Below are 27,503 nucleotides of genomic sequence, written 5' to 3' on the forward strand. Positions count from 1 at the left end.
TCAGCGAACAGAAGCTGATTTCCCTATTTGCACGTGCTCCTTATATACGCACCTGGCGGGGCGGCGCTAGCATTATGCAAATATCTCAATGCCAAGTTCATTGGCGTTTTAGTAGTATTCGAAGCAGATTGGTCCCTCTAAGCGAGTTCCCAATTCGCCGGTCACGACGTGACGTCTCCGTTCCCTCCTTCAGGGAACGAGGGTTACATCCGTAACCGAGACGTTTTTTCACTTCTGGACTGATCACTTCCATGCTCCTCCCCATCTTGTATGTGCGGATAGGCTTCACTCTGCTCCTCAGCAAGGATTTCCCCCTCTTCATCCACATAGTCATCCTATGGAAATTTAAAGGACATATTTAAAACACATGCAATGCACATACTCAGCACCACCATTAGACCATTAGAGATTGAAAAGTCCATCGTTAATATGGTCATTTGAGATTTAAAAAGAACATAATTAATATGGTCATTTCTCATCAATATGGCCATTTGAGTATGAAAAGATTTGAAAACTGTAGTTGGAAAAGATCATGTGCATCTCAAACAGCTAGCTTTATCTTAGTGCAATGAACCAGTTAAGTACTTTGTGGGAACTTCATCCACTTCAACTTCATTTTAGTTTTTTTTTTATACTTTATAAAGTGTGTTTATACTTTAGTTGCTTTCATTAGTTAACTAACAGAAATTTGAGAGTGGAAAACAATAATGTGGGTGAAACATGTTAGGTTTTCCCATTTCAGCTCTGGATTAGCATGTACTGAACTTTATACTGGTAACTTATATCCAAATGTAATTTCATGCTTACCACACAACAGGAGATGTCCAGGAAAAGATGAATGCTTTGGTCATCTGCTGTTTCGTCTGAAAAACAACAAACAGAAGATACCGTTATGCATTATAACGCGATATTCCTATTTAATTATAAATTAATTTATACTATTAAAATAACAACAACAGTGATAATCAACCACATTTAACTAGACCAGGGGTCTCCAACCTTTTTGTGAGCAAGGGCTGCCACAATGGATAAAACATGCTGGATGGCTACTTTTTGATATAGCATACTCAAAACGTTTTTGTTTAACTTGTTGATTTTATTTTATTTTACTTGTTGATATGTTTTAGTATTGTTTAAAAATGTTAACATACGTAAAGCAAGCCAAGCTTATATAAAAAATATGTAATTATGCTCACCGTTGTCTGAACTGCAATTCGCTGGGTGCATTTCTTCAAATTCTTCAATCACTTTTTTTCTGGGTCCTCGGATTGCATTTCACTTTCACCAATCTCTCTAACTCCAGTAAAGTTATCCTCCGGGTCTTTACACATGACAGGACATCACTCACAGCGGTTTTAGACTGGATAGCAGCAGGCTCTGTACGTTATCTGACCTGACGTAGTCCTTTTGGATTTTTTCTCCCAAACTCCATTTTTGAAATAGCGCTTTCTGTGGTCAAAATACTGTTTATGACACAGTTCAGTGTTGCAATGTTCACAGAAACGCCAAGGTCGTTTCTTCAGTCTTGGGACTTCCATCTTTCAACTGACAGCACACTGTGTTGATATCACACAGAGCTCCCGGCACATCGCGTTTGTTGTTTATATCATACACATGCGCGCACGTCTCACAAGATTTTCCTTATATCAATAACCTCGCGTGTGATTGGAGGAGCCCGACAGGCTTCTCGCCTTCGTCCAATCGCGTGCGAGGTCATGGCCACGGCTCACACAGCAGTACAAGAGGAGCATTAAGAGATGTTTGGTTTGGTGTTTGTAACTCTCCAAGAAGAGAAGACGGGTGCACAATCCCAAGATTGCGGTAAGAATAATTTTATGTAAAAGCATATTTTTAAGTAGCCCAAGCTGTGTGTTTTATTGCTTAGAGGTGTTTTTGTCTTGTAATTTTTAGGAGGCTGTACGGCATCTCTGAGGCACACTGCAGTCGCTTTGAACCAGAGCAAAGGTAACGTTACGATTTAAAGAATATGCTTTTATTCTTGTATAAGGAAATAGATACGTTAATAGATCCGAGCTTAAACCCGCACATTTTGTTTTCACAGACTAACGTCGCCTCATAACGAAGCCGTGACCTCCTATTTGGTTGGGGCTATTTTAGCAAGTCCACATTTAACTGCTGAGAATGACGACATTGTTTGTAAGTATAACTTCTAATGTTTTTCCTCATTTCTTGTTTAATTGTACCGTGACTCTGTTTATTAATACCAGTCTCAAAATCATCTTACACTCTAAAAAACGATTCGTTGGCTGAACAACCATAACTTATGAAAGTAATTGGATTAAACACAAAAAACTTAGTATTTATAACTTTTCAACCTCTACTTACCATATTTAGTATGTGTAACACAAAAATTTAAGTTACCAGGTGAACTTAAATGTATTCAAAAATAAAAGGAAAAAACATAAGTAATGCTAACTACTATAACAATTGCATCAAAATTAAGTAAATCTAGCATAACATTTTAAGTAACTATAGAGCCACGTGATTTCCCATGATGCCTTTCCAGCCAAAAATTATGACATCTGTCGTAGCCATTTTGTAAAGCACATGCCCTGTAAAAAATCCAACTTCAAAATGTTCTTTTAACAAAAAACAAAGTTTTTCTTGTTGAAGGGCATCAGTTCATTAATTTGTGTTTACGGAATGAAATAAGCATAATCATCCTGTTAACAAATATCATTTGTTGACTGGAGTTTTAAGTTTTTGGCCAATTTGTTTACCCAACTTGCCAAATTGAGTAATCTGAACAAGCAATTTAAAAAAAACAATGGTCTGAATAGTTCCCAGCATGCATTGCGACATGTTCACTTCTTTGGTTATATTTACTAAAAAAGATGACTGTTTTAATGTTTTCTGGGTTTATTTATGTTGATATGTTGTTAATGTTAGTTATATGTTGTATTTAGAGTTATTTTGAAAAAATTATGTTTGTTCATTGTAACCATGATTGAGAAGTGTTTGCTCAGTGTAGAGGGCAACACAATGGGTTAGCGCGCATCATTGTTGCCTCACAGCAAAAAGGTCTCTGATTCAAGCAAGAGCTAAGTCAGACAAAGACTTTGTTCAGGAGACCTTTCTTTGTACACTCCCACAGTCCAAAACATGCAGAGTAGCTGAATTGGGTATACTAAATTGCTCCAACTTCACTCTAAAATATGTGTTGGATTTACTTAAAAAGTGTGATGCAAAAATGGTGCATATATATTTTAAATAATTCCAACTTGGAATAATTTTACTTAAAATAAACAAGAAAATATGTGTTATATGAACTTAAATATTTGAGTTCATCATCATTCTTTACTTAAAAATTTAAGTAAATAAAACACAGGTTTTCTTGTAAATTTTAAGTAAAACTATCAAAGTTGGGAATACTTAAAAAGTGTGATGCAAAAATGGTGCAAATATATTTTAAGTAAATCCAACACATCATTTTTTAGAGTGTAGAATTACGGGCTGTTTCCCAAAAGCTTCGTAACTTAAGTTGCACGAGTGCTCTGGAGTAATCGTTTATTCATAAGTGCATCGTAAGACAACAGAGTTACCTGCAGGACAACCAGCAAATTGCACTCCTGCAATGACGATAATGTAATGTTTTAAATGTTTATTTATTTATTGGGTTCTTCTTTGTTTATTTGTTTAAATTACTTTAATATAATATATTTAAAATTCAAATGAGAAATTTAAATGACTAAACATAAATTAATAAAGAAGGAAAATATATTTGGTAAATTTTGGTAAAAGTTGGTACTAGCAAATTGATAAATGGTTCCTACAAATTGCTTCTATAATTAATATACAGTAAAAATAATTGTTTTGAATTTAAATGGCATCTGATTAAGGAAACCAAATAAATATGTACGGTACAATGCAATAATCCCTAATAATAAATAAACATAGATAATAAAAAACAAATCTAAACTATTACATAAAATGCAGAAGGCATTTCGCAGTGGGATGAATCCTAACTACATACGGAAAAAAATATTACATTATGCACAAATTATTAAAACATTTTAATAATTTTAAACAAATAATTGTTTAATGACTACATTTAATAATATTTAGTCGTTAAACAATAATGAAAAATATTTTAAAAAAACATTAGTGCACATCGGCTGAAGATTATTAGCCTAAACAAGCTTCTGCTACAAATTCGAGTCATTCTATTGGTGACATTTCAGCACTTGACAAACGGATAGTGACTCGTAAGTAGCACTTAAAACCCAGCTGCGAGCGATCGTTTAACGTGCATCTTAGGGAAACGCACGTAAATGAACAACAAATGTTTATTAAGTAGCTCGTAGAAAGCGCTCTTAAGTGCTAAGTTCAATCATTATCGGGAAACCCGGCTCAGGTTAGTGACAGTACATCAGGGCCACCATTTAATATAATGTTAATTTGTTTGCTTCCAAAATCAATACTTGACAGATCTTTACAATTATATTTGCAAAGCTGAATTTCTCATAGGTCGATAAAGTATGACAGCAATTGTGAAGACCTTAGACGTCGTGCAGTATATGGTTCTTCTCATAAATTGTTGTTTACTCACTCCTCTTTCATTTATATTGATTTGACTTAATTTTCTTGGTAAATAATAATGGGGATATTCCTAATATAATATATTTTAAATACATGCTTAGAACATATCTCATTTGCTCATTTGCTTTGTATCTAAATGAAAAGTACGTCTTTAAGGTCTAAGCTATGTTTCATTTTATTTAGACATTCAGCGCAGACATTTTCATCCAAAGCAACTTAAGGAAGAAAACAAGAATTAGTTCATCCTAAAAGGTTCATCTTCTAATTCTCTATCTAACTGTCTGTTTTAAAGTATATCATTATGCTTTTAATTACTTTATTATATGGCTTTTGCTTCATAACAATTATTGATTTGCATCTGTTTTCTTTTATATAACAGTGAGCTGCTGTAATGTTTACGTCTATGGAAAGAGGAGCTGAGAAGAAAAGAGACACTGGAAAGCAGTACTTCTTGTTGAGGACAATCCTGAATAGGAACACTTTCTCATACACATAGATTATTATTAGTGCTGGAATGTTTGTTTCATTTTTATGAATTGTATTGTTTTAATTTTTCGTTTTATTTGAAATGACCTAAGTTAGATTCATGCTAATACTTTAACTGGACCTTGTATCTTTGCTGGCTGGCTGTAGAGTTGGTTTCACATACACATGAAGTTTCTAATTAACTAACTTTTAAGTTCAGTTTGGTTTAAACTTGTATTTACCCATGGTAATTCATTTAAATTTCAATTCATGCTAATATATTAATTTCAATGAAAACTTCTGTATTTGCGTATAGCTGGTAATTTGGGCAAACTACATTTCACACATCAATGTAACCGTCAAAAAGTTTTTTTTTTTATTATCAGTTTGTTCTAAACTTTTGTTTGTTTACTAAGGATGAAATTGCTTTGTAATTTAAGTTGTTGGTGTTAGATTCAGTCCAATAATTCCAACAAACTAGTATTTTTATTTATTGCTGGCAGTTTATACTAGAAGAGTTTTAACACATACAATGTCGTAGTGTTACTGACTTGTGTGTTATTAATTAATAAAAAGGCAAACAATTTGAAAGTAATTTTTTGTGTGATTTATTTATTAATATAATTTGGGCAAGATTAGGCTGAGTTATGGCTCATTTATGGAAGTTCTGGTTAAATGCTGGTTTTAATATGGCTGACCTATGGCTGAGAACTGGTACTGATGTTAGAACCTGTTCTGGCCCAGGTTTGGGCCGATTATGGGCTATTATATGGCAGAGACATGGGCCAGTTATGTGTGGCCCTTGTCTGTAATTCAGAACTGGGCAACTGTAGGGCCGACAAACAAAATTGCTATCTGGGTAACCCTGTCTCCTTTCAGAGACAATCGCCCGAGATCTCCATCACCTATCAAGGGTGTAAAATGGGCGAGAATGCTGAGAAATTTGAGAAAGAAAAAAGTTAACACTTTCCCTTTTCCCTGGCTGGAGAGACAATAGGGCTCATTTACATCTCATTTAGCTAAGCCATACCCCCTAAATCCGTTTTGAGATACAGATGTTCTATCTAGCATCATGTAGCATATAATTACAGAAGTCCAAATGACAAAATGCAAAAATAAACAGGACTTTTACCTTTGTGGGGATCACAAGTCGAATCCAGTCTGTTTCAGATGTGTGAATCATCCAATGATTTTTGTCCACAAATGCGTATAATCCGTGAAATATAGATATATAGTCTATTTCGCATGAACTTCTGGTAATACAATATAATATAATATACAATCTGAGGACTATTTACATCGTAACATGTAAGGGTATATCAGATTACACTCCGGTATTTACGTTCCGTTAAACACATGAACCCGCCTTCAAAGTTTGTATTTAAAATAATAGATAATCCAAAAACAGCACCGTCGAAAACGTGAAGTCCTTAGGTGTGTTCGACTTCATGCGGCGCTGCGCAGACCGATCGGCGGCTGACTTGAAGCAGTGCATTCCTGTTAGTAGGTGTGTTCGACATCGGCTGTGGCTGGATGTAACCGATCGGCGAGATTAGCCGCGTGCAGGCGGGGAGGAGCTGAAAACGGAGACGTGAAGTCGGACGCGCTGTGGTTCCCGTAGCTTGCTGCATTTACGTCAGGCATGGCTGATCACGTGCCGTTTGCTTGCTTAATCGCATTAAACATGATTTGTAAGATGTAAACTACATAAAAAGTGAATTATACTGTTTTGAATGTCCGTGTATGAGCATGAGTGGAACTGAAGAGGCTTACAGCATCTGTTTTTACAAGAATAAAGTTCAACATAAGCATAAATTATTTAAATACCAATGTAGTTGGGTCTACGTTTTTTATCCATTTTATTTTGATGAAGATGAAACAATATAACATCGCGACTACATGAAAATAGCTTTAACTGTTATAAAAATACAGATTTGTGAGCATTTGTGGAACTGAGGGCGTGAAAATAAGCACGAAACACACGTGATTGTTGTCATGTGGTGAATCCGACCAATGGTGAAACAGCTGTGTCGTCATTACAGCCCGTGCAGCTCCTCTTCGCAAGCTGCGCTGGCTGACTCCGGCGGCTGATCTCGAATCGCTCTCGCGGTACTTAAAAACCACATGACACAGTCACGTGCCTGCAGCGCCAGCTTAAGTCGGACAAAAGTACTAACCGGAATGCACTGCTTCAAGTCAGCCACCGATCGGTCTGCGCAGCGCCGCATGAAGTCGAACACACCTAGTATTTTTGTCCGACTTAAGCTGGCGCTGCAGGCACGTGACTGTGTCATATGGTTTTTAAGTACCGCGAGAGCGGTTCGAGATCAGCCGCCTGACCCTACAGTCACTGTACAAAAGCCTCAGTTGTCTTTAAGTTATAAATAATTCTGATCAATCAGAGTGTTCTGCATATGTGACGTCACCGTGGGAGGAGGAGCTAATTCGCTGATCGGGAAGAGAGATTCAGTGCACGTGAGATGGTTAAGAGTTCAGCAGCTGTATTCAGTTTAGTTTAGTTTGATTCGAAGACTAATTTGAGTTATACTGGGTTACAGTGTGCGTACATATGCAGTAAGTTGTGATTGCTTTATATATATGAATACTTTGATTCGTTAGGTAATCATTAGTCAATTAATGCATAGCATCTGTTTGTCTATCTGTTTGAGTCAGCATATTAACGATATTGCTGAGATGTCTTTGTTGTGAGATATTCATTCAGACATATACATTGTGCAATATGTTATTATTGTAATTTAGTATTATGATGGGTGCATGTTATACAATGAATCTTAATTTGCACGTTGCAATCATTAGTATATGTCCAGACATGTTTAGCTGACTTCATGCTGTATTCACGGATTAATGTCGCCCTCTTGTGGACATTCAAGCATAAGCACCCATGCTTTAGTATTTAGTGTTTCTATTACATTTATATTGTGTGTTATTTAGTTAAATGTTTATTATGGAACATTTGTATATTTATCTTACTAAGTTTATTCTTTAATTATTTCAGAGACCACACACATACAACATATGTATAACTTAAAATTCTTCAGTAAAGCAAACATCAATCAGACCCATTGAGTGCTTCTCTTCAATTAAGAACCATCAGATCATCTCATTCAGTTCTGGCAGACTGCCTACCGTGTTTCACAATCCAAACTTATCATTACCACGAACCCCTCCATTTCATATGGTCCTTCGAGCCGGATACAATGAATCGCAGTAGAGAGATGACATCACGTTCCGAGCCAGTTCCTCCTGTTGTCCGACCTAGACGACAAATAAGACTACCTGCACATCTAGCAGATTACCAAGTACAAGGATCAGGCTTTGTGGAGAGAGCACCATCAGTCAGGAATCTGAATGAAGCTGGAATGGAAGCAGCTGGGCATATGTCTGAAAATGCATCACTATCATCTTCTCCAAAGAGTCAGCCCTCATATTCAGATGATTACTCTCTTCCAGCTGAATCACCAGAGCATGTTCAGCAGTTCTCTGAATTAAAGTCTATGTGGAGAGAGATGAAGAAGGATACAGAAGAGCTTCACAGCCACATTTTACCAGAGATCTTATCAGCACTGCAAGGGCTCAAGGCAGAAAATGCATCATTAAAGCAGGAGATTAGGCAGATTAATACCAGTTTTGAGACTTCTCGTCGATCGTTAGGATTAACCCCCCGCACTGATGTGCCGACATCTGTCTGTAACCAGAGAAGTTATACAGTGAATAATGATGCAGTCTCTCCATCTAGTTATTTTCAGGGTGAGCAGTTAATGAGACAGATGGAGGACCTCACATTTACGCCCAGGATGACACATGCTGATGGAAGACAACATACTCACCTTCAGAGTTCATTTGCATACTCAGCCCAGTCTGATAGAGCAGAACGGTATGACACTGCAGCACCATCCAGATATAGTCATATGCCGATAAATGAAGATGTCGGTCTATCCTCACATCCACAATCAGCGTCTAGAAAAGAAATGGTGCATACACAAGAGCAGATGTATCGAGGTCCTAAGCCTACCATACCCAGACTCACAGCAGCTGATCCTCGGCAGTTTTCTCGACTAAGGATGGCTTTAGAGAACCTTCTGCCAGCAGACGCCAGTGAAAGCTTTAAGTATCAGATTTTGACAGATCATCTGGACTTAGAAGAGGCCTTGCTAGTGGCGGATTCTTACTGTAATTTGGTGAGACCATATACAGATACAATGCAAGCTCTGGTGTCTATGTATGGTCAGCCTTACAAGCTTGTTCTGCGTAGCATCACTGAAGTTCTGGAAGGCCCCAATCTCAGGTCAGGTGATGTGTCGGCTTTCAAGATTTTCGCACTTCGAGTACGCTCATTAGTGAGTATGTTGGAGCAGTTAGGTTCAGAGGGCAAAGCTGAATTAGAATGCGGTTCACATGTGTCAAGACTTCAAAGCAAGCTTCCCCATGAGCTTCAGATCAGCTTTAAGAGATACATCCACCCTTCTAGGATCACAGTTCCTACCCTTCTTGACTTTGCAAACTGGTTGGAGTATGAGCTTCAGGTCCAAGATGACACCGCTAAATCAGTTATGTACGCTCCACCATTACACACAAGACCTAGGAAAAGAGAAGGCGCTAAACCTCCAGGCCGATCTACGAGCATCCTGCTGGGTGCTGAGAAGCCCGCCGGTGAACGTGAATGCAGGACGTCCGCTCCAGAGCCCAAGCCCAGCTCAGTCGGTTACAGGGAGAAGTCACGTGCTTACTGCCCTTACTGTGATAACAGTAGTCACTTCCTTAATGGATGCCTCAACTTCAAGGAGCTAACTAAGGAACAGAAGGACGTTTGGATCCGTAAGAACAACAGGTGCTGGAGATGTGGCCGTAACCATCACGCATCCCAATGCACATTAAAGGCCCTATGCAAGACCTGCAACAGGAAGCATTTGCTTATATTGCACGAGCTGAATGAGAGAGTTGGTAACACAACAGAGATTGAACCTAAGGAGAACTCGTGTCTTGTGAGTACCACAAAGGGCATTTTGTATGCAGATCGTTCTGTTGGGAGCCGCAGAGTCCTCCTGAAGGTTAGTAAAGTCATCATTGCAAATGGAGATGCCTCAATGGAAACATATGCTGTGTTAGATGACGGGTCTGAGAGGACCATCCTCCTCGCCTCTGCAGCTCAGCAACTGAACATCAAAGGGCAACCTGAAGATCTGATTCTGCGAACAGTAAAACAAGATCAGCAAGTTCTTCACGGAGCAGCTGTCTCCTTTACACTACAAGAAAAATATAGACATTTAGCTGGTCTTCCTCTGCAGCAGATGGATAAAGTGCAGCCTGTGCTGTTAATCGGATCAGATTGCCCACATCTGATAACACCTATTGAACCAGTTCGGTTAGGCCCACCAGGGGGCCCTGCGGCAGTCAAAACCCGCCTAGGTTGGACTCTTCAAGGTCCTACTCATGAGGTTCGTCGTGAGATCACCCATCAGTGCTTCTTCACCACTGTTCTTCCCAACACAGAGTTGTTTGCTAATGTGGAGAAACTATGGCAGATGGATGTGATCCCTTATCGCAGCGACAGAGTGGTGACACGATCCAAACTCGACCAGGAAGCCATCAGACTCCTACAGGAGAAGACCGTAAGAGTGGATGTACAAGGTACAATGCGGTATGCCACACCGCTCCTTCGACAGCAGAGTATGCCACATTTGACTATGCCAAAGGAAGCCGTTCTGCCTCTGCTCAGGAGTGTTGAGAGGAGACTGCTGAAGAATTCAGAACAGGCGTCAGCCTACCAGTGTGAAATCACCAAACTGAAAGAAGCGGGTTATGTGGCCAAGTTGGAACCGAGGGAGGTGGAAAGCTCCATAGAGTCATGGTACATCCCGCATCATATGGTACAGCACAACAACAAAAACCGTGTTGTCTATAACTGTTCTTTCCAGTTTGAAGGCCATAGTCTCAATGAGTTCCTTTTACCAGGACCCACACTAGGACCATCACTGCTGTCAGTCCTGCTACGCTTTCGAGAGCGTCCTGTTGCCATAAGCAGCGATATTCGCGGCATGTTTCACCAGGTGAGACTGCTACACAGTGACATGCCTTTACTCCGTTTCCTGTGGAGAGATTTGGTGCCCGAGAAACCCCCTGATGTGTACCAGTGGCAGGTACTTCCCTTTGGCACCACGTGCAGTCCCTGCTGTGCCACGTATGCCCTGAAAAAACACGTCATAGATCACAGTCAGCCTGGAGATCCAGTCAGAGAGGTGATTGAGAAATCATTCTACGTGGACAATTGCTTGCACAGTCTTCACTCTCCCCAAGAAGCAAAGGTATTAGTCGATCAACTCTGTGCACTTTTAGCCACTGGAGGCTTTGAGCTGCGGCAATGGGCCAGTAATTGTCCGTTTGTGGTTACCCACTTACCTGCTGACTCTCGATCTACTACCTGTGACCTCTGGCTCAGTCAAGGGCAACAAGATGTCCATGAGTCTACGCTTGGACTGCAATGGCATTGTCAGTCCGACACTCTACATTACAAGCATCGAGCCAAGCACACTTCCCCAGCAACGATGCGTCAAATCTATAGAGTTCTAGCCAGTCAATATGATCCTCTTGGCTATCTTATTCCCTACACCACCCGAGCTAAGATACTGGTGCAACGCCTGTGGGATAAGAAGCGTGACTGGGACGACCCACAGTTGCCTACGGAACTGCTTGCATTGTGGAATGAATGGGAGGAGGAACTAAATGGATTGGAGGACATATCTCTGCCCAGGTGTTATTCTCAACTCACCAAAGATCACTCATCCTGCAGATATGATGTCCACATCTTCTGTGACGCCTCCGAGCAGGCGTATGGTTCCGTGGCTTACCTGCGGATAGAGCACAAAGAGGGTCAAGTGGAAGTTGCTTTCGTTGCTGCCAGATCCCGCGTTGCTCCCCGCAAGCAACAATCCATACCACGCCTAGAGTTGTGTGCTGCCCTAAGTGGAGCTCAGCTATTCCAGTTACTGACCACTGAACTTACGATTCCTATCAGTTCTTCCATACTCTGGTCAGACTCCACCACTGTGCTTACGTGGTTGACATCCAATTCCTGTCGCTACAAGGTGTTCGTAGGGACAAGAGTAGCTGAGATACAGGATATGACAACATCGGCAGTCTGGCGCTATGTCAGATCTTCAGACAACCCAGCAGACATAATCACTCGTGGCAAAGCTCTTCGAGATCTCACAAAACAAAGCCATTGGAGTCAAGGGCCAGAATTCCTTAAGCTTCCCCCAGATAGTTGGCCTGTGCCATCTCCTTTACCACTCGATGAGCCAAGCTGTGAACTGAAACAGTCATCCTTCTCTGGGTTAGTGACCACCTCTACACACTCAGTTGACCTTAAACACTATGACACGCTGACCGAGTACCTGAATGCATATGGACAGGAGCTTCACGGGGCGGCCTACCTCTCCAATGCTGATCATCACAGGGATGTTCTACATACAGTCCTCAGTCAAGCTCAAGCAGAGTCATTTCCTGATGAGTTGAAACTCCTAAAGCTTGGGAAACCTGTATTGTCTACAAGCCGTCTAATCACTCTTTCCCCAGAACTTGATGCTGTCACTGGACTGATTCGAGTTGGAGGACGCCTACGACAATGTGATGTGCTGGAGGCAAGCACCATACACCCAGTTGTTCTCGATCCTCGACATCCAATCACAGCATTAATCATAAGGGATTATGATGAGAGGCTGCATCATCCCGGTGTTGAGCGGTTATTTGCAGAAATCAGAAGAACATACTGGATACTGAGAGGTCGTGAAGCTGTTCGTCGACACCAGCGTCAGTGTACTGAGTGTAAGAAATGGAAAGGACGGCCAGAAGTACCCTTTATGGCTGACCTACCTCTTACTAGGCAGAGATACTTTCGCCCAACTTTCTATTCCACCGGCATGGACTGTTTCGGTCCTTTCCTCATTAAGATTGGTCGACGTAACGAGAAGAGGTGGGGCATAATCTTTAAATGTATGACGACAAGAGCAACCTATCTTGATCTTCTCACCAGTATTGACTCTGACTCTTTTCTGCTGGCTCTGCGACGGTTTATGGCCAGACGCGGCAAACCGCATGAGTTATTGTGTGACCAAGGCACTAATTTTAAGGGAGGAGAACGTGAGTTGAATGAGGCTTTCGCTGCCCTCCAAGATGACCTAAAGAGTCATCTGGCTCAACAGCAAATCAAGTTTATCTACAACCCTCCAAGTGCCCCTCACTTCGGTGGTAGCTGGGAGAGGGAGATTCGCTCCATTAAGGCAGCTCTTAGAGTGACTATTGGAGCTCAGACCGTTACAGAGGAAGTGTTGAGGACCGTTCTGATTGAGGTGGAGGGCATTCTCAATTCTAAGCCTCTGGGATACACCTCCTCTGACATTGCTGATGTCGACCCGATCACCCCTTATTGCTTTCTGATTGGTCGGCGAGATGCGTCCTTGCCTCAGGTCATCTACGAGGAATCAGAGATGCTGAGTCGTCGACGCTGGCGCCACAGCCAACTACTTGCGGAGCATTTCTGGAGACATTTCTTGAAGTACTACTTACCAGATCTTCAAGCCCGACAGAAGTGGACGACTGAAAGGAAGACACTGGAAATCGGAAATGTAGTCCTGGTTGTAGATCCCCAGCTTCCTCGTGCCCTCTGGCCTGTAGGCAGAGTCACACAGGTGTTCCCCGGTGCCGATGGTCGAGTCAGAACAGCTAGTGTGGAAGTCAAAGAGAAGACCTATACACGACCAGTAGCCCGTCTCATCCAACTCCCAGCCCTGCCTGAGGACGACTAAGACAAGATCTTGACCTTTTGTTAAATGAACGAATTCAGTCACTGAATTCGGGGGCGGCTGTACAAAAGCCTCAGTTGTCTTTAAGTTATAAATAATTCTGATCAATCAGAGTGTTCTGCATATGTGACGTCACCGTGGGAGGAGGAGCTAATTCGCTGATCGGGAAGAGAGATTCAGTGCACGTGAGATGGTTAAGAGTTCAGCAGCTGTATTCAGTTTAGTTTAGTTTGATTCGAAGACTAATTTGAGTTATACTGGGTTACAGTGTGCGTACATATGCAGTAAGTTGTGATTGCTTTATATATATGAATACTTTGATTCGTTAGGTAATCATTAGTCAATTAATGCATAGCATCTGTTTGTCTATCTGTTTGAGTCAGCATATTAACGATTTTGCTGAGATGTCTTTGTTGTGAGATATTCATTCAGACATATACATTGTGCAATATGTTATTATTGTAATTTAGTATTATGATGGGTGCATGTTATACAATGAATCTTAATTTGCACGTTGCAATCATTAGTATATGTCCAGACATGTTTAGCTGACTTCATGCTGTATTCACGGATTAATGTCGCCCTCTTGTGGACATTCAAGCATAAGCACCCATGCTTTAGTATTTAGTGTTTCTATTACATTTATATTGTGTGTTATTTAGTTAAATGTTTATTATGGAACATTTGTATATTTATCTTACTAAGTTTATTCTTTAATTCTTTCAGAGACCACACACATACAACATATGTATAACTTAAAATTCTTCAGTAAAGCAAACATCAATCAGACCCATTGAGTGCTTCTCTTCAATTAAGAACCATCAGATCATCTCATTCAGTTCTGGCAGACTGCCTACCGTGTTTCACAATCCAAACTTATCATTACCCCGAACCCCTCCATTTCAGTCACATTAGGCTTGTTTGAGATGAGCAAATTCTGCGCAGAATCGATCACCGGTGATCCGCGCAAGATGCATGTCGGTTAGAAAAGTGTCCGACTTACGTCCGACTTGCTCTGATGTCACGCTGACGTGTGCAAAATAACTCTCGCGATGGAGAGGCGGGCTCGTCGGATTCTACAGCCGAGCGCAGTTGCTCTCCACCGACTGCGTTGACGAAAAGCACGATGGGAAAAGACTTGCTGACGACACAGCTTAATGCTCATTGGCCAGGTTATGTCAGCTGATGACTTGTTAATTCGAAAAACTCTTCTTCTTCTTCTTCTAGGGTTTTATGGCGGTTGGCAAACCAACTTAAAAGGTGCATTCCCGCCACCTACTGGAAAGGTGTGTGAAGCGCATATTTGAAAGGAAGATTTAAACTTAACCTACTCTGTCCAAAAAAAAAAAAAAAAAAAAAAAAATTATAAATTTAAGAGTTTACACAGAAGTGAATTTTACATCCTATTAAATAATCCTGTTTCCTTTAAAAATATAATTAACTCGTGATATATTTTTGATTGCTTAGCACCTTTCCCTAGGAGAACTTGAAGTGTCATCTCATTAATCTCAATATTTCTTAAAGCTTGTTTTAACTTGAAACGCTCTCTTTCATAAGCTTCACATTCTATGAGCACATGTCCTACAGTTTCAGCTAATCCACATTTATCACAATTTCCATTGTCATGCTTACCAATTCTTTGAAGACATTTATTTAATAAACAATGTCCTAAACGCATTCTTGTGATTAATACATCCTCTTTCCTATTTCCGAATCTTCTTCTCACTGAACCAACTTCTCCTTGAATACCGTAAAAATGTCTACCTTTTATTTCTTCATTCCATTCCTTCTGCCAAATTTCCTGTATTTGTTTTGCTATTATCACTTTAATTTCTGTCTTACTTAATGCCACTTCAATATCCTTTTGTGGATGTTTTAATGCCTGCTTGGCCAAATTATCAGCCTCTTCATTTCCTTCCACCCCCATATGCGATGGAATCCATACAAAATTGACCAATAATCCATACTGTCGTGATCTGTAAAGACTCTGCATTACTTCAAAAATCATGTCCTGCCTTGCTGATGATGTTCCACTTGCCAAGCTAAACAAAACTGAAAAAGAATCTGTACAAATCACTGTCCTTGTTGGTTGTATTTCTTCTATCCACTGTAGTGCTAGACATATTGCTATTATTTCTACTGTGAATACAGAAATATGATCTGAAGTTCTTTTTGATATTCTGATATTAAAGAGTGGTATATATACACTGTAAGCCCATACAGGTTGATTGAACCTAAAAAATTTATGGAAACTCGTTGCCCTAAAAAAGTTGATTTTGCCTGGTTGAAATAACAATTAATTTTAAGTTTAATGTACTTAATGTTTTAATTTCTTCCAATGCACTCTTAACCCAGATTAGATGACATTACTAGAAATGTGTGAGGAAACCTGTTGCATATAACTTTAGTTTTTATCACTTTATATTACTTTTGATGTTATAAATGGTATTATAACAAAAATTAATGACTGACTTTAAGTCAATCATTGAATAAACGTGATTCTCCACAGAAACACACAAAAAATGTGTTTTGACATACATTGTAAGTACAGTGGAGAGAAATACAATAAAATGTTTTGAACAGGCTTCATGTACGGAAACACTGATCACCTGAACGGTGACTTCACAAAATTATCATTTACAACAAAACAACATCAATAATATAAGAGCTTGAACCTATATGACATTTTATTAACAAATATTTGAATAGAGAAAGTTCTTATCAGTTTTTAATTTGTGAAAAAGCAAAAAATAATCTAAATAGTCAGGCGCAAAGGATTATGGGTATTCCTCACAACATGAACTAATAATTTTAAGTTCATTTTACTTGAATGTTTTAGTTTAATAGATTTTGTAAGGTTAACAGTTAAATCAACTAAACGTTTTAAGCTTTGGCTTCAAAACAGAAAATATTAATGATTTTTCCTTGATTGTTTGAGTAAAGACAATTTCTGGGTTAACAGTGTACTGCTACTGCTGTTTTCCCGGATTCTGGATCTTTTGAACCATCAGTATATATTTGTACTGCACTATAATACGTTTGGTCTATGTATTGCTGTATATCTAGACTATTTAAGCCATCATTCTGCCTTTCTTTACTCAACTGAGTATCTATTAAAGGCATTGGGAAAAGCCAAGGGGGGATTGCTGAACTATTTACAGTGGATGCAACATTTAATTCATTTAACCCCATCTTCTGAGCCTCCTCACTGGCCGTCCATCCAAAACTCGATATCTTTTTAATTCCATGTTCCCAACATTCCTGCAACACCATTTTAATTGGATGACGATCCGAATGTCCCTTAATACTTATCCAATATCTCATTTTTAACTTAAGTCTACGAATTTTTTGAGGCATTTCCCCCATCTCTACTTGCACTGCCGGTATTGGAGAGGATCTAAAAGCTCCACAACAAATTCGCAAAGCCTGCGACTGAATTGTCTCTAGCTTTACAAGTTGAGCTTTAGATGCAGTACAATATACCATACTGCCGTAATCTATTGCTGATCTTATTGTGGCACAATAAACTGTCTTAAGGGACTGACAACATGCTCCCCAATCGATTCCTGCTAAGCACCTCATGACATTTAAAGCTTTTTTGCATTTGTCTACAAGCTTCTGGATATGCATTATGAAATTCAATTTAACATCCATCCATACACCTAAAAAACGCACAACTGCTGTTTGCTTCACTTCTTGTCCATACAATTTAATGCTAATGATAGGGTTACTTTTCTTTTTTGTAAAACAAATTACTTGAGTTTTGTCTACTGAAAACCGAAAACCCCATTCATTTGCCCAATCCTCTACTAGTTTAACAGCATTCTGCAAACATCTTTCCACATATCTAACATTACGCCCTCTTTTCCACAGCGCACCATCGTCTGCATATAAAGATCTTCCAATTCCTGTATCAACCTTTGAAAAGATGTTGTTTATCATAATGTTAAACAGAATTGGACTACTAACGCTTCCCTGAGGTGTTCCATTCTCTATTGTGTATATCTGAGAAAAAACATTATTAACTCTTACTTGTATTGTTCTGTTGAACAGGAAATCCCTGATCCAGTTATACATTCTACCCTTAATTTCCATTTTTTCTAATTTAATTAAAAGTCCCTCTTTCCACATCATCTCATATGCCTTTTCGACATCAAAAAATACCCCAACTAATACTTCCTTATTTACCTGTGCTTTCCTTATTTCAGATTCTAAACACAGAACTGAGTCCATTGTATTACGTCCTTTCCTAAATCCACTTTGGTAAGGTGATAATATATTATCCCTTTCAATGACATAAACCAATCTACTCATAACCATACGCTCCATTAGTTTGCACAAATTTGACGTTAAAGATATAGGTCTATAGTTACTTGCCTGGTTTTGGAATTGGCACTATGACTCCATGCTTCCAATCTTTTGGTAATTTTCCTGACTTCCAAACCTTATTAAAAAGCCTCAAAATTGGTTCCAATGCTGTCTCTGATAAGTGTTTAATCATCTCATAACAAATGTCATCTCTACCAGGAGAAGTTTGCTTAACCCCTACTAGCACTTTTTTCAATTCATACAAAGTAAATTCTGAATCCAACGTATTTCCCGAAGGCCCTTTTACCTCCAGTAAATGAGGATATTTACTTAGTATCTGAGCCCTAGTTTTCTTCATATCCTCAGCTAAATTTGAATTACTGTGGATTTTTACAAATGTCTCTGCAAACACCTCTGCTTTATCACTTTCAGATATAATTTGCCTACTATTATATTCTAGTACTGGTATGTTGTAATCTCTTTGTATTCCTCCCATCTTTCGAATCATATTCCATAACTCACTTATTTCAATGTCTTCCCCTATTCTATTACAAAATTCCCTCCAATACTTCCTTTTCGACGTTCTTATAACTCTTCTCACTATCGCCTGTGCCCTTTTATAACTTACTAAATCGTTGAAGTTAAGTGATCTTCTTACCTTCTTGAGAGCTTTATTTCTCCTTTTAATTGCATCATTACACTCCTCATTCCACCATGGCATATACTTCCTCTTGATGCCTGCCTTCCTCTTACCTATTACTTCTTCAGCTGTACTCTGAAGAACCTTACATATTTCATTATTAAAAACATCAACATCTTCCAAACATTCACTTATTTCCTTCATTTTGCTTTCACATACCTCCTTATATACATCCCAATCAGCTGACTTGAACCTCCACCTAAGCATTCTTTCCCCCACTCTTTGTTCTATTTCTACTCCAACTTTACTACAAATAGGAAAATGATCACTTCCCATTGTACTTTCTCTTAATACTTTCCATTCACATTTACTCGCTAAACTTTCAGAGACTATTGTCAGGTCTAATGCTGAATGATTTCCCTTATATAAATCAATTCTAGTATGACTTCCATCATTCATGCATACTAATCTTCCCCAATCTAACATATCTTCAATGATCTCACCATTATAATCCGTTTTATCGCTTCCCCATACTGAACTATGAGCGTTAAAATCACCACACCACACAGTCTTTTGACTACCATTCCCTACCATACTTTCTAGGATATCTTTGCTTAACTTATCACATGGATTGTAAAAATTAATTATTCTTATAGACCTACATCGCAATTCTTCCCATATTTCCACCACCACAACTTCTATTTCCCTATCTACCTCAACTATTTTATATCCAATTCCTTGTTTAATAAATGTAGCTACTCCACCTCCATTCCCTTTATGTCTATCCCTTCGAATAGTAATATAACCCTGTATTAAAAAGTTGTATTGTGATCTAAGCCAAGTTTCCTGTATACATATAACGTCTGGGCTTTCCTCCTGGTTTCCTATAAATTTCTTAAATTCCTGTCCATTTGCAAACAAACTTCTTGCATTCCATTGTAAGATAGATAAAACCATTAAGATCCACCACATAATGTCTGACTGTTTACTACTTGACTATTCAATGTTGGAATCTTGAGCCTTTCATTTATCATGTCAACATTGACATTCCCCATTTCCAAATACTTTTCTGCAGCTCTGATAATGATTTTGATTCTTTCTGTCCTGCTTTCAGTTTGAGCTGAACAATTCACTACTTCAGCAATAAATGCTAAAAATGCCACCTTATCCTCCATTACTTCCTTATCCCCACTTTGCTCTTTCCTCTGTAGTTTTGTTTGTATTTCTTCACCCCTAGTTTCATTTGTTTTTGGTATCTGGTTTACTTTCTTCAAAGCCTCAGCGTACGTTATCCCTTCTGTTATCTTGACATTTTGAACCTTGACTGCCTTTTTCCGTACCTGACAACCACCGTATCCTGCACTATGATCCCCCCCACAATTGCAACACTTAGGATTTACACCTTGCCCACACTTGCCGTACTCATGTTCACCTCCACATCTCGCACATCTCTGTTTGCCTCTGCATACTGCCGCTACGTGACCAAATTTCTGACATTTATAACATCTCAGTGGAGGAGGAACGTATGGTCTAACCTCATATCTTACAAATCCTAAATAAACTTTTTCTGGCATTTTATTTCCATCAAAGCTTATCATTACTGAAAGGCTGTCTTTCTTTTCGTTATTTCTAACGTACTTGAGCCTTTTGACAAATTTTACCGATGCTCCTGTAATGTTCTTTTTAATCGTATCCTCCGTGATATCTGTCGGAATCCCTGATACAACACCTCTGATCAAAACCTTTCCTTCTGGAATTGAGCAAATCACCTTACGTCCAATCATTGATTTTATCCCCAGGGCCGATTTTTGCTGCATACTGTCTTTACAAAACAACATCAGATTACCATCCCTCATAGTCTTAATGCTTTCGACGGTCCCTATCGTTTCTTTCAATGTTTTCGTCAGTTTCAACGGATTAATTGCTTTCACCGAGTCAACAAACTTCAACAGTACCTTATACTCCTCTTTCCTTCTTCTAGCCTGGATTTCTCCCTTCTCACTACCCGAGTCAGAAGATTGTCCCCGTTGTTTCTTCCTTTTCCGATTTTCTACTACATTCCACTTACTACTTTCAATCCCGCCGCCTCCACTATCCACATCCTCCATTTCCGGATCGCTTCCGGAATCTACGCTACTTCCTTCCATCAGCGCTCCAGTCACAATCCAGCTGTCGCCAACCGCCCTCCTCACTGAGACCGCCGGCCGAACATGGACGTTGTCAGTACCCCTCGAAAAACTCTAATTCCTGTAGTAGTTTTTATATTAATTCAATTGTTCTTTACTATGACATTTATATTTTTAATGAATTCCTGTAAACTTCTGTATTGGTGTTGATTTATTTGTACTGTGAGCTGTTTATATTTCACACAACAGAAACAAATTTGTATTACCACTAGATTTATTCATCCCAACATTTACTAAGTAACCTTTTCCAGTAACAAACAGTTCACCTTTCGTTGATTCTCCTTATAAACATCTTTATGTAAATGAATTTATTGGTATTTAAGTTGCATCTATTTAATCCGCGATAAAATACGCGAACGTGATCTCTGCCTATGCTGACGTTTGTAGTCGACTGGACTGCGAGATTGGTGAAGTGTCTGACTTAAAAGCTCTTTTTTCACTCCTCCCCTCACTGCAGCCGTCTGCTCTCGTCTGAATTTCAGGCAAGGCAAGCTGCATCTCAAACAAGCCTATTAGCTACAAAAGTGAACGACACCGAGCGACACGCACCCGCTTGATGGGCGTTCCTTGGCTAGTTTCTAAAAGAGGTATCAAAAGTCACTTTAGAGGTATTGTTAAGTTACAAGAAAGGTGTTTTTGGATTTAAAAGTATTTATTTCTCGATAAAAGTAACAAAATATTTGAGATAAAATGCCAAATTTATCAGATATATACATAAATGCGCATTTTCCGCCATCTTGAATTATTTTCTCAAGGTGCGTTCCATTCGACCGTAAGTGGACTGCGAAGTGGACTTCACAGGGTATTCCGCCATCTTAAGTGAGATTCCAATCCGAAGGGAGCGAACATGTTCAGTTCGAAGGGCACTGCGCACGGCATAGGGAATCAGGGAACATCGATACATCACTTCACAGGAAGTGGAGAGCGATAATCACCCAACTGTCATTGCGCGCATCACGTGATCACCAGTCGGAACGGTCAGACCGCTATGCAATTATATGACAATCGTTTAAAAACACATATATACACATAATTAACCAAATAAAAGTTTACTTTCATATTTGCATGACAGTTACAGCAGGGCTTCAATTCTGTTAATAGTCAAGTAATAGCAGCAGTAGTCAATTAAAGTGTATAATAAACATACGTTTTTCATTAAGTAGTACTCAATGTTTTTTTTATTGTATAGTGTACATATTTTAAATGTGATAGTAAATAAAAATTAAAATATGAAATGTAGTCCTATATAAATTTATGTTATATCAATCTGCACGACCCCGTCGTTGACTTCTTTGATGACGTTTGCAGGCCGTTCCAAATGAGCGGTTATTGTCCGTGAAGTCCACTTCAACTGATATACCGTGCTCAGGGAGTAGGGAGCAGTGAACACTCCGCAGGGACCCTGTCGAATGGAACGCACCTTCAGACTCGACCACAGACCTACGTCACGTTGCTCCTTCACTCCGATTGGCAGTCGCTTTGTCGCATCGCTCAGTATTTGCATAAAATAGCCTGCTTGTCTATTTTGGCCCCGCCTTGCTCGCGCACCGGCGAGCTCGTCGCTTGTCGCTGGCAAACGGCCACTTCCATTGAAAATGAATGGTAGCCTGTCGCTCTGTCTCTGTCGCTTGTAGCTAATGTGACTGGGGGGGTCAGTTCCCGAAGAGGAGCTGCACGGGCATAGATATGTATAAAGGCTAGATGGCTCAAGGCGGAGTCCCTAACGGCATCACCTGGCGGCCATCTTACGACAGGGCGCTCGCTCACTCGTAGCATTGAGTTTAATGGTGCAGGTACTTTTAAATGACCATAACTTGCTCAATTTTCTACCGATTTTCAAACGGTTTGGATTTTTACAAACGTTATTAACGTGGCTATAATTCTGGATGCTTTAACATGTTTCATGAATTTATTTTTTATTTTTAGTATAGGTATGCAGTGTCATACCCAGATAGCAATTTCCTTTGGACCGGATCCGCATGAAAGCCTTTAGATCCGTCTGTAGCGGACATACGGTATCTGACTGTGGGCCAGATCTGCACCCGATAAGATTTCAGCTCTGCTAGCAAAGCTGTTTTTTCATCGATTTACAGATTTGTCCCAGATCCGGTTTCCGCAACTCAACCGGAAGTCAGGAGATGCGTTTAAAATACAAAACACTAATTTGGCCCAAACCTGTGATACGGATATGGGCAGAAGGAGCAGGTGGTATAAATTGAACAGAGAAGTCAACTAGCTGGCTGCTGTAGAATAAAAGTATTTTGTAATGGCACAAATTTAGAAACATGAGGGTGCACTATGTGCCCATGGCCACTTCATTTCTACACTAAGGCTGGAATTTAAGCTATTGGCTCAGTATATGTGCCAGTTAGACTTTTCAGTGCTGTTTTTCTACAGTCAGCAGATTTGGGCCAGATCCACTTACCACATCAGAACCAAAGCTTCCAGAAAGACAGTTTACTGATGTGGCCCACATCTGTAATATTGACCCAAACCACCTCCAAACTTGTGTGTTCCACTCTGGTTTACTGAACAGAGCCGAACGCGCGAAGTGAGTAAGGTCCGTCCGTTTGAGAGACGTTATGCTGATCTGGCCCTCATCCGTACCACAAATTATAGCCAGAAACCGTTGGAATAGATCAAATGAAACTTTTGTGGGGGTGCCCATGCCATATTTCGTTATTAAATCCTGATTTGTTAAATCTTACAATGGAACACTTGCACGTAGCCTACACAAAAATGATTAATTCACTAACAAAGTAATAGGCTTGTCTCAAAATGGAAGATTTACCACATAACAAAAAAATACATTAGCAACTGTCCACTATCCAAGTGCAATGGTCCAAGCTGTATTGCCATCCTGGGAAGAAAAAAAGTTGCGAACATCGTGGGAAAAAACGGCACTGGCGCACATAATGGATGGCAACATGGGTACGTATATTGATTTTTTAATACTATATTTCGTTGGCAATGGTGTGATTATGGTGAATATAGTGTTATGGGACTGCAAGTTTCTGCTTTAAGTTTTAGTTTGCCCCAGGGGCGGTTCTAGACCCTTTTAAGTGGGGCTCCAGCCACCCTGCCGTCATCTTAGCCCCCCTAAAATTAGTCTTAATATTTCTACCAAACTATCAAATATATTTTTCTGAAGTTTTATTTATTTGTAAAAACAATTTATTCGAAGATAATTATTAAAAAAACGCAAAATGCAAGACATTTAGAAAAAAATTACGAGTTTATGAGGCATTTGATTAGCTTGGCTGTTCTGCGCATGCGTCGTAACCGTCAGTGGAGGAGAGCTCGAGCGCCTGTGCTTCAGGTCACACAGAGGGAGCAATTGTTTCATAAAATATCCAGCGTGGAAGCTCAGAAGGTATTTTCGCTAATGTTTTAATTTGTTTGCTAACCTGTATGAGTGCTGTCATGTCTACAAAATATATAAGAATATTTGCCGTCTTAAATGAGATAATAATAGGTTGGTATCCCCCGTTTATAATTCAAAACTGCTTTGCATACTGAAGTCGTGCCGTTTAAAGTTTGCCGTTGTCATGACACATTTTGCAATACTACAAGGTCTATATTTGTACCTTTTTCTAGTTAACAGTAATACCAGCTGTGAATAATATGATGCTAAGTTATCGAATGTGCAATTGAGAAATATGTCATATGAGTTTAACCCACGAAATTAAACACACAAATAAGATAGACTATAAACAACATTCAGTGACTTGTTTGCTTTTATAGATGGATATATAACGTTTTTTAAATGCTGGAAAGAAGAGCAAACAGGTGGAGAAAGAGTTAGAGAGACTGAAGAGGTCAGAGACAGGTAACGTTAAGAGATGATAAAGTGATTGTTGCAGTTTCATAGTCATGATAAATGTTATTATTATTAGCCCTTAAAATATACATCATTCCATTATTTACTTACCCTTATGTTGTTTTAAAACATAACAGCTTTTATTTTCCGATCAAAAACTAAAGGGGTCATGTATGATTTATTACAGTCATATTTAGAATCACTGCAGGTTGTTGTTAGTAAGTTTATGAATCTGGTTATGCATGCTAGAAGCATCTGGAAAGTAAAACTGATTTATAATGTATACCGAAAAGTACAGTCTGACTCGTATAAATATAAATTCTCATATAAATTGTTAGTATTCATTAAACTTTGAATATACATATAGTATACATGAACTTGAATTCAAGATACACAATAATAAATAATAGTAATAAATAACTTTTATACCTTTTTTATATCTGTTCAAGAGAATTTTTATTTATTTTTATTAGGTTAATAATAATAAGGGCTTGGAACTATATATAAGAGTAATGTATATGTAGCCTACATGAATTTATTAATATAATAATACTGGTCCCAATCTGCAAAAAGGCATCATAATGCTCTCTTCACATAATCATTGAGGGCTAAGCCCCCATAAGAATGAAATCCTAGAACAGTTTGCCCCATCCCGCTATCAGCTATCGTGAAGTAATTACCAACCATTTCGTTCGAAAAATTCTAAAACAACGATGTTTTTAATACTTTAAAATAACATTTGATAAATGAACCTTTCTCTTGGAGGTTTCTTAAACAAAAGGCTGCATAGGAGGTCGCATTTGTAAACTGCATAGGTCATAAAGACTGTCTTGTTACAGAATATTAACAATTATAAAGTTTTACACTATTATATTTAGTTAATCGTAGCTGTATTTATATTTAGTTAATTGTTGTAATATGCTTATGACTTGCGAATGTAATGCTCAATTAACTGAAATAAAGCAGGCTTGATGACGTACTGTATGCATCCTGCATATGCGACCTGCGGAGGATGCAGCTTTCTGTTTGAGTAATATCAGCATAAAGGTTTCTGGCTAAAGCTTTCACGGTGCAATGTGCATGCATTATATTCTGTCTTTTACTGCGTGTGCTGTTTTGTTTGGGTTTCCAAATGTTCGTCTGACATGCGTTGTGAATCAGGGTATCTTCCGTCCATTCCATATTCGTTTTAAAATTAAAAACCAAAAATGAAAAAACAAATCGAATTTTCATTTATCGTTTCCATTTATAAAATGAAAAAAGAAAAATAGAAATTTATACATTTTTCTAGTTACCCAGCAAACATTGGTCCGACGGCAACGTCGTGTCCCTGGCCAAAAATAGTCGCGGGATGACGGCATAAATCGGTTAAAATATGTAAAAAAAAAAAACATGTCATAAAAATGCATTCAGATACATTTGTACATGTCTATAGTTCTATGGGGTTACATGTATAATTGTTACTTTGACTTTTAGCTACGTGTACTTCAATATATACCCTGATGTGAATTGGATGCATGTCTTTTACAGGTGCATTTATAGTCCATCATGACATAAAAAATCCTCGGCATGCAACCACGAGGAGAGGGGGAATTTACTAAGGAGTTTTGTCTATATATTATATAAAATCTACTGTTGGGTAAGTACATTTTGTATTATTTGATTAACGTGCTTAAGTTTTACTTGTTTGACACAAATGAACCAAAATAAACATTGCCAGAATTGTCCACACTGAGTATGGCTAAAATTAGCTAATAGGCTAAAAGGTACTTTGAACTTACACATGTTATACCATAGTATAAAGTATATTTAATGATAGAGTCAAAGTTATTACTTTAGCTTATATATGTAGCCTTTGAGAATTTCTTTCAGAAATTAAAACATCTGAAAGAGAAAAGTTATTTGGCATGATGGAATGATTTGATTGCCTACACATTGCACATGTAAAATGTTAAATACTGTTCTGTATTAAAAGCTCAGCATAAGTGTTTGATTAACTTCCTTTGCTTTTGTTTTGTACAAAGGAAAAGCAGAACCTAATCCAAATAAAAATAAACAAGCTGTTAAAAGCCAGGTAAATGCCTCAGTTTTAAACACTTAAACACATAGGAGTTGGTATTTGTGGGGTTAATATCAGTAATTACAATTTCATTTTATTTACAGTTGAAGGTGGTCAACACAAACCAAATGAAGATGTTGCACATTCCAGAAACAATAAAAAAAGAAGGTATGGCAAACTGTAGATATGGTTTAAACAGTCAGTCTACATATATGCAGAAACTTAAATGAAGAGTAAAATACTGATTATTTATTCAGGGGGTTTACCTTTATTTCTGAATATGGAAAAATTACATAGGTCTGAATTTTCGTGACCCTGTTGCTGCGGCCAGTACAACACATTCAAAGTGGTTATACCGATGCAATACTAGAGGCAGTTTACAGAGACAATTTTGTTTGATTATCTAGTGCTGGGCGATAATTCGATAACAATAATTTTGCCTTTATAAATTTCCAGATAAAACGATAACGAAAACATTTAATGCCTGAACACAAAAACAAGATTTTAGTATTTGTATATTTGTCATGTTCTGAATAAAAATAAGTTTACAACTATTATTAACTGTCTGGTTTTATCAATTTTCATTCAGGAGCAAAAATCCGCCTTTAAATTTTACAGGAATAAAGATTTGTTATTTATCATGATA

At 38.6% G+C, this 27,503-nt stretch overlaps 1 protein-coding gene and 2 long non-coding RNA genes across 4 annotated transcripts; 2 read left to right on the top strand and 1 right to left on the bottom strand.

Annotated features, from left to right (window-relative positions):
• Positions 1–225: 225 nt before the first annotated feature.
• Positions 226–1,351, bottom strand: LOC141363277 (uncharacterized). The gene is made up of 3 exons (XR_012368837.1): positions 1,197–1,351; positions 808–863; positions 226–335 (listed from the first exon to the last, which is right to left on the bottom strand). It is a non-coding gene; the product is annotated as an uncharacterized lncRNA (long non-coding RNA).
• Positions 1,352–10,303: 8,952 nt separating this feature from the next.
• On the top strand, positions 10,304–14,745 carry LOC129444109 (uncharacterized). Its single transcript, XM_073865876.1, has 2 exons — positions 10,304–14,128; positions 14,571–14,745. Exon 1 carries the CDS (start codon positions 10,335–10,337, stop codon positions 13,845–13,847), a length of 3,513 nt encoding a protein of 1,170 aa, XP_073721977.1. The 5' UTR covers positions 10,304–10,334; the 3' UTR covers positions 13,848–14,128; positions 14,571–14,745.
• Positions 14,746–22,923: 8,178 nt separating this feature from the next.
• LOC141363275 (uncharacterized) lies at positions 22,924–27,069 on the top strand. 2 transcript variants are annotated; one of them, XR_012368830.1, is made up of 5 exons: positions 22,924–24,351; positions 24,723–24,807; positions 26,329–26,437; positions 26,823–26,872; positions 26,962–27,069. It is a non-coding gene; the product is annotated as an uncharacterized lncRNA (long non-coding RNA). The 2 variants fall into 2 exon arrangements; XR_012368831.1 differs by lacking the exon at positions 24,723–24,807.
• The last annotated feature ends 434 nt before the right edge of the window (positions 27,070–27,503 follow it).

The sequence above is a fragment of the Misgurnus anguillicaudatus genome, unplaced genomic scaffold, assembly GCF_027580225.2.
Source record: "Misgurnus anguillicaudatus unplaced genomic scaffold, ASM2758022v2 HiC_scaffold_33, whole genome shotgun sequence".
NCBI classification, from domain to species: Eukaryota; Metazoa; Chordata; class Actinopteri; order Cypriniformes; family Cobitidae; genus Misgurnus; species Misgurnus anguillicaudatus.